Source organism: Pristiophorus japonicus, chromosome 14, assembly GCF_044704955.1.
Source record: "Pristiophorus japonicus isolate sPriJap1 chromosome 14, sPriJap1.hap1, whole genome shotgun sequence".
Lineage (NCBI taxonomy): Eukaryota > Metazoa > Chordata > Chondrichthyes > Pristiophoridae > Pristiophorus > Pristiophorus japonicus.
In genome coordinates this window covers 95,421,064-95,429,496 of record NC_091990.1, presented here as the reverse complement: position 1 = coordinate 95,429,496, position 8,433 = coordinate 95,421,064, and the positions used below count along the sequence as shown (strand labels likewise).

General features: G+C 43.4%; 1 protein-coding gene across 1 annotated transcript; it reads right to left on the bottom strand.

Moving 5' to 3' along the window:
- Nucleotides 1-3,862: 3,862 nt before the first annotated feature.
- cdkn1cb (cyclin dependent kinase inhibitor 1Cb) lies at nt 3,863-6,593 on the bottom strand. Its single transcript, XM_070898560.1, has 3 exons — nt 5,847-6,593; nt 5,254-5,396; nt 3,863-4,576 (listed from the first exon to the last, which is right to left on the bottom strand). Exons 1-2 carry the CDS (start codon nt 6,355-6,357, stop codon nt 5,290-5,292), a joined length of 618 nt encoding a protein of 205 aa, XP_070754661.1. The 5' UTR covers nt 6,358-6,593; the 3' UTR covers nt 3,863-4,576; nt 5,254-5,289.
- Nucleotides 6,594-8,433: the final 1,840 nt, after the last annotated feature.

Here is an 8,433-nt window from a genome sequence, read left to right as displayed (position 1 = left end):
TATTATACAACACTGGTGATAATCGCCTTATGGAGGAGCTGAAACCTTTACACATACAATGGCAGCAGATTGGGTTACGGAGACCACACAGTTATTTAAAGATCTCGCCTTTGTACGATCGAAGCAGCTTTGTGTGATATGCATGTCTGGCGAATAATATGTATATCAGAAATAGATCAACTTTGAGTAGCAGGTAAATCACACAGACCAATGAAATCAGACCAATGCAGTGGGTGTTGGACAAGACTAGAGAGACCGCCACTTTCTTGAATGGGTGACTTCTCACGATGTTTTTGAGGAGAAATATGAACTTATTTCTTTGAAGATCAGAGATTTCGAACAACATGTCTGAACGAAAATTCCCCCCACCCCTTTCAATCGAAATGAACACGAGGAGCTTGCCTGGACGACACAACACAGGTCAATGAGTAATAAGTAAACGGAAGCTGTGGCTAGTGATACATACATGACGCACAGTTACATTGGGCTGGTAAAGTTGCTCAATGTGTCTCGTGTGATTTTGATCCGTCTGATTACATCATCTATGGATCCTAAAACCACCTATTCAGATTATCAAAGTGAGTCACCCTCAATAGTTTTAATTTCATCCCTTGCCTTGCTTGTATTAAAATTCAACCAGAATCATAGATTCTCATGTACTACGATGAATATCAGGGCACATATATACCTGTGTGTTCCCTCTAATCCCTTGCTGAGTTCACACTGATTAAAACGCATTGCCCATGTAGAAAGATGCAGTTACACCTTCCTAAAAATCAGAACCCACTGACTCATTGTCTGTAAAGGCGGGCTTCATCATGTGAATTATTAACATACTTATACAGATCATTAATACAACCACAGATCAAATATAGTCGTAATTCCCTCACACACATTTATAGTACATATTCTGTGTATTAGAAAAAAAGGTCAGTGTTGCTCGATTTATATTCTGATATTTAAGACAAACGATTTGAGTTATTTAGACATACAACACACACACGTTATTTAATATATATGTTTATATATTTGTGTTTGATACACGGGAATTGTAATATTGAGTTTAATGTCAGATGGGTGTGCAATAGGGTATTTGACAGTGGTTGAATCTGACAAAATAGAGGAATGAAAAGTAACCACTAAAATGAATTGGTATTCCTCAAAATAAATTTGCATCGAATATGCTTCGACTCCATTGAGTCACTGAAGGTTGATAACGGTAATATTTAGGGCGTTGAATAGAAGTTATATCGCGTATGTCCCTGTTCAATTATTCATTCAATGTTTTTAAATAACTTATAATCAAGTTTTTATTCTCTTCTGTGTTGTATATATCCACACATATGGCTTATTTACCCTGCAAACTCGTGCAGTTCATTCAATTACTCTAAAACTATAGGCACATATGGGCTTGGTTTATAATTAGCTGGATATCTCTCATAGTTAGATTATTTCCCCCTCCCTCTCTCTCTCTTATTCGTTTCTATATAAAGCAGCCAAACAAAGTTCCAATTGTTCCCGATGCAAGACATTATCGCCCCGAATAAATGGATCTCGACTATGTCTACACGGATTTGCCATATGGCTACAAACCTCGTGAATAATAGGGGCCCAGTGTGCTTTGTGTCCGTAATGAGAACAAGACTCCTGCACTGTTACTGCAAAAAGTAGCGACAACAAAAAAACTGCACCAACCATCTACAACCTGGTCCACGGCGAGTGAAGAGAACACATCAGTTCATATTACATAATCGCGCTCACGCATATATACGTATATATTAATTCTATATCAAATTCGTATATTGTGGGCAGGGCACTCTATGAGGGCGTCATTGTGATTTCGATGAGGCTATTTTAGTTGCAGGCTGCCTACACAATGGTGCGCAAGACACCTGCTTCCATTCTAGCAGAAGAGAGCCTATAAATCGGGCTCCATACAGCTGCCTTTCCTGAGTCCATTGTTAATATTGTTTAACATGGTCACCGAAGTACAAAGACCATCCCCCTACCCCCTCCTCCTCGGGAAATAAAAATGATATTGCTCACACTCTGTATTGTGCAGGTTTCAGTCTCTCAATCGTTCAATGAGGAGACGGGCGATAATTCTGTCATTCAATTTCAGTCATATCGAAGTTGACTAGTCGTTTATTATTTGGCTATCGAATTCCATTCTGATGCTGCCTGACCTGCTGAGTGTTTATCAGCATTTTCTGATGTTTCTGCCTCCGCAGTATGTTGCTTTTATTTTCCCATTCTGATATCATTGTGTTTTGGAGGCGTTAATCTGTGGTTAAAACTTCTGACTACACGTTTGGCTTCTCCCATTCCTCCTTGCACTTTTGACAATGAAATGCTAACACTGGAAGACGGCGTTACGCAGGAAATATGAACCTCAGGGCTGACGATTTACAGAAACTGCATCACTCTTCGAAATTGCACTTTCTGTTTCACAGATTCACAAAAGTCAATCACAGCGCGAACGGGGAAACCCTAAAATCTGCACATCACAGCCGTCAGATGTTGCGTTTCTTCATCGTTTTAAAAAAATGTAGCTCTTGGTAACAGAATCAGCCAGTCTCTTGTATGTTTCCATTTTCTCGCCCGGTACACGATTCCCGCCTCAGGCGAACACGAATTAGGCGAAGACCAGAAATCAAGGCTGACTGCAAACCAGGCTATGTAATGGGCTGATGGCTAAAAGTGAAAAGCCCCTTTCTATGCTTGGAGGCAGGAGAGTTTAAAGCATTTTGTATCGTTTGAAACTTCCCTTCTCCCTAACCGCCCCCTCCCCCCAAAAAAGACCAAATCACGGCTGCCAGGTGATTAGTGTGTGTCGGACTGAAGAGTGGCTGATGAAAGCCAATCTGTTATTTTGTACAAATGACAACTGGACAGAAAATAACCCCGCCTCCTCAACACATACAGCTCCGAAAGAAGTCAGTTGTAATTTTAAAAAGGACTGAATTTTGTCTCTATTTATCCCATTTAAAAAGCGCATTGGACAGAATTCGAACGTGATTTCTTTCGTTGACAGTTCGTGAATTACATTAAAATGAATAACTTGCTGCGGGGCATTCTCTCCAAGACACATGTTTCTTAACTAACCCTCTGTGGGACAATGGAAGCGCTGCCTTCCTGATTCCCGAGTAAGAGAAAGTAACACAGAGGCCATCAATCTCAAAGGCGCACCCTTCCCCCCTCCTCTGTACGTTTTATTGTTGAGGAATTAAATGGAGAAGGCGGGAATTCGGCCAGCTTTTGCCTCGTAGCGAATAGGAGCAGGTGTTTAAAAGAAGTCAAGGCAGATTTAATGTGACGATTGGTGAATCACCGATGCCCGGGATAGGCGTGTGACCGTGAGTCAGCCGGGCTGAGTTGGTGGTGTAGGGACATTATTCTATTATTGTCATGTTTCTCGAGTTTTAGCTGAGTTCATTTGGAGGTCCAGTTCTGACTAACTGCTCGATCATTGAATTCCCTTTCAGTCTTACCTTAAAAATTAGCTTTATCCCAGCCAAATATGGTTACTTTTACCATATTTAATTATTTCGGCAGCCAAAGTTGCCTAACTGATGTACTTTTGAAGACTGAGTTATTTTTAAAAATCTAGTTTATATAAGATTGCACCGTCATTCCAACGGGAGGTTCCAGAGCAACTTTTGTAACGTAGTACCGCAAAGTGATAACAGGGCCAAATACCTCAACATACTACCAGAGTACACCCAGAAGCCACGGAGGCAATGGAGAGAGTTGTAAAGTAGTTTGGGATGTTCAAAGTTTCCACACACACAACCTTGCATGGCTTAAACGTGCCATAGACCATTCAGAATCAGGATAGAAGGTAACGAGACTCAGAACTGTATATAATTAAACTGTATTCATTTATTCAGCTGAAGTGTTTTTTTTTGTCTTTCAAAATTTTACCAACACACAAAAGTGGCAGTGGTACATGAACGGCTCAGAAACAAAAAAGGGACCCTATGCTCACCTTCAAGTATACTAAACATTTTTAGCTACAACCAGGATGTGAACGCAAGACACACAAACTAAAAAAATAAAAACATATTTACACATTTTGTAAATAAAGCAAGTCAAGAGTGCCCTTTCGTCCCACAACAAAGGGAGCGTATCGGGTGCCACCACTGATCAAAACCATTCTTAACATAAATAGGAAATATAAGTTAGTATAAGCTTTTGTATTTTACAAATATACATCTCGAGTTGTACTGAGAGATATCAGCAGAGCACTATTCAGAACTTATTTTTCCCCGTAATATATTCATTGTGAAGCATTACACTTTTGGCCAGTGTAGATACACAATGCAACCGTCTAGGTTTAAATTGCACGCTGTGCTCCTTAACACTGCTGCAGTGGCACGTCCACCACTGGGGGTTGGTTTGCTACATTTACTGTATATTCATTCCATATATTCGAAAGACGGTCAATCCTTCTCTCTTCTGCATTTCGGGTCAGTGTCCTTTCTCTTCTTTTGCTCAGTCTTAGGAACAGTCAAGATGTTGATCGTCACTGTCAGCCACTTCTTTCTTTAACTAAAAAAAAGTGGAGTGCAAATATCTAGAAGATTGAGAAGGAGGGGGGGGGGGGGGGGTTGGGGAGAGAGAAAAAAAAGTGTGAACATGGTTAGTGCCCGGACCCGACAGTAAACATTAGTATTTGGTAATGACATTACTAAATCAGATCTCCCCACGCACGGTGGTGAGTCAGCTCAATCCTACCGCACCGTGACGTCGACACAGCCAGCCCGCGGCTGACGTCACCGTGTCCCGGGGAGATGTTAAAGACTTGACAGTAACTTCAAGAATAAAGTTTGTAAAATCCTGAATATGCCACGGATTGAGACACTCGGGTCGTAAATTAAAAAGTCAGAAGTTAATCCACAGGTCATTAGTGTTGGCAGCTTGCTGCTAACCCTACACTTTAATCGCACACAGACAAATCTAAAATTTACATCAGTGACAAGAAGTCAAAATTAGTTATTTAAAAAAAATGTGGATGATTTGAGAGCTTCAGCCGCTTGGACACTAAATCGCTCGGTTACTGCAGTTCACAAAATACTAATAAGAGTCACGGGACAATGACAGTTCTAACCTCGCCCCAAAACCCTGACGTAAAAGAGTGAGCGAGTTGTTTACTACTCGCTACTACGACCCATTTCTCATGCCCGACTCGGCCGTTGTTTTTTTTTCCTCCCAATTCATGATTTCCAGTTATTTAACACGCCATCTACTCACTTTTGTTTCGTCCTTCTTCGTTTTCCCTCTTCCTCTTTATCGTATTCTCTTGCGTGGAGTCTGTTCCCCCGGCACCACAGACAGAGACCCGTTCTCACTCGAAACTTTAGATCCGATCGTCTTCTTTCGCTTGGCGAAGAAATCTATTCACAATTTTTTAAAAAACACGTTTAACTCTTTCATCGTTAGATTTCTCCAACCCCCGTCTAAATATACAATTCAAGAAATAAATCAATGTTCTCTAAAGGGATGCACATTCAATACTTGAAAAAAGCAAAATTAAAGCCGTAAAATGGTAGGAAGAAATGATAAAATTCTCTTGGCAAACAGTGAAATTAGATTGTAAACGCAGATCTCTTGTTTTTTTTTACCCTGAATGCAGAAAGTTGCTGTGCAAGCATTTCTCAGAGGGAGGGATCGCTACTACACTACACCAAAACATTTCGCCTTCCAACCCTTCAGTAACAACCACCACCAGAATAGACTGCAATCGCAACCGATCCCAAGCCAAGAAAAAAAACTATATAAAAAAAAAATCATATTAAAAGAGCATGTTAAATGAGTGGCAGAGCGGGGCGAGAACTGCTTCTCACCTGTGATGCACGGCATGGAGCCCCTTTTCCGAATGCACGACGGTCTGCCTGCTTTAATTCCTGAGTGCAAGTTATCCGATCGGTTTTCTTGGTTGGTCTCGGTGCTTTCCAGCCCCAACAAGCGGCTGACCGCCTCAGGCGAATCCCTGGTATCCAGGCCGGCGGGGCCGCTGCTGTCGGTGTCCGGGTGACAGGGTTGGTGAGCCGGGCAGTGAAGTCGGTCCTTTCCCCTCTGGACGCTCTCCCGGTAGAAGGCGGGCGCGTCGCCGCCGGCTTCCCACTCGTACTCCCCTCCTTCCAGCGGCGTGTCGGTGGCGAAGTTGAAGTTCCACTTTCGCCGGTCCCGCTCGCCGATTTCCCGCAGCTTGCTCTTGGTCTCCCGGCGCAGCTCTTCGTGGTCGATGGGCCCAAAGAGGCTCCTGCACACGGCCGTCCTGGCGTGGAGAGGGTAGGTTCTCCTGGCCGCCATCCTCTCCAGGCACCCGCTGGGGAGCTGCTGCACGCTGGACATGGCCGGTCGCTTCAATCCCCCTCCACACACACACAACGCACACAGGGAGCGGAGCAAAATGCAGAAACCAACCCGGGGCTCCTTCTGCAGGCTGTGCTGATACTGAATGCAAACAACACGCACAGCCCTTGAGGCAGGATTTTTAAAGAAAGGTGTTTTTTTTTGTTGCTGATCCCACTGCTGCGATGCCGCGTTTGCGATGTTTGTCCCGAGCACCTCCTCGATGCTATTTAACCAGCCCAGCTCTCCGCCAGCCCGCGAGGGTGGGACCGCCAGCACGCCCAGGCCCCGCCCCCCGCACTCCCCATTGGCCCATAGCTCCATTCACCGCGCGCGGTGCCGCCTCCTATCCTCGCCTCCCTGATTGGCCCCTCGCCTGACGCCTCCGCCTCTTCGATTGCTCCAACGACCCGTCAATCGGACTTTACTGGCAGGGGCGGGGCGGGCGCGCCCGTTTGATTGACAGCCCGCGCGCTCTCTTTGTTTATGCCAGGATCTACTACACTGGAGCAGCGACTTGCTGAGTGTGGACAATGTGCAAGGCAGACAGCGGCCTTTTAAACCTCTATCACTACACACCAGGAACAATAACAACTTTGCAGCTGCAAACCAGGTTATCAAACCAATTAGGAGATTGTGTGTGTGTGCCCGTGTGTTGTTTTTTTTGCCTTGCAATAATCTGGTTGTAAAACACGTAAAAAGCCATTCCCATTTTATTATACACATTTAATATACTCTCCAAAAATTACGTGGTAAAATATTATAACATGTAGGATTTATTTAACCCTTCCATTACCCAGTTGTGAATTGTATTTCTCCCGGTGCAGCCCAAGAAAGAGGTGCTTTTAATTCGAACATGGACTTTTAAAGAATGTTTACGAGTTTAAGGGCTAGTAAAAACATATTTGAGGTTTCTAGTTAATTATAGTTTTAGTTTCGACAAACAAAACAATACTTTATTCCTGTGGGGTCTGATTACTATGCAGATGGACCTTCAGCTAAAGTAAACACAAATCCGAGAAAACACGTTCCTTTGTTTTACATGAATACTGTACCAACTGTTTTTTTAGAAAAATAATACACACGTTGAGTTGCTGTGGTCGTTTCCTTCTGTCTCGTCGTGAAATTGACTTTGTCAACAAACTTTAGGGGTTGTTTACAACCGCCGCATCTTCCCGCTGGGAATACCGACAACATTCAGTCCCATTAACTGACGACTTTCTGACAAAAATACCGCCGAACATGGAGAAACTCCCTTACACCACACTCGGACACCCCCCCCCCCCCCCCAAAAAAAAAACCCGTAGAGGAGGCAGTTTCACATCATCGTTTTACAGACTGTTCCGGCTACAAAGAAGTTGAACGCAAATCTGTGTGTGTTTTGGAGCCTATTTTTTTTTTTAAAAAATTCTTAAACATACACAGGCTTGCTGCGATGTGGCTTTTGGGTGTTGGCGAGAGAAGGCGCCCCCCCACCAGTAATCGAGTCTTTGTCCTGTCTCCGGAAGGCGATTTACACCGAATCTAACCCCACCTTCGCCAGCTCACATATGCAATCTTTCCACTGCCTGATGCAATATTCCCAACAGCCCCACAGAATCCGGAAATAAAGAAACAGGATTTGGAAATTTGCACAGGTTATTAAAAATCACATCAAATAACCCAGTGAGTCCTCTATTTAAAAAAAACACACAATTGTGGAGCGATTGTTAATAACAGATCTGACCCAGTGGGTCTGGAGACAGGAGTTTCTGCCAGATTATTTAATGCACATAAAAATAAACTGACCGCACACGCTCGCTCGGGCAGACTTCATTACTAATCCATAGTTAAAATGCAGCGGAATCGATGCTTACGCAATGTGTCATTTAAAGCCGCAATGTCCCCTGCGGTCTTGTAACAAAGTTCAACTTGTCACTCAGCAGCTTTGCAATGTATAGTAATTGCTCTAAAAATACCTGGCTACTCCCTATTAATAAACACAGCATGACCCTCACCCCTCTCCAAAAAAAATATACTCACAGACATGGAAATATATTCTTTTCCAATCTCAACTGGTCCCGTGACTCACACGTT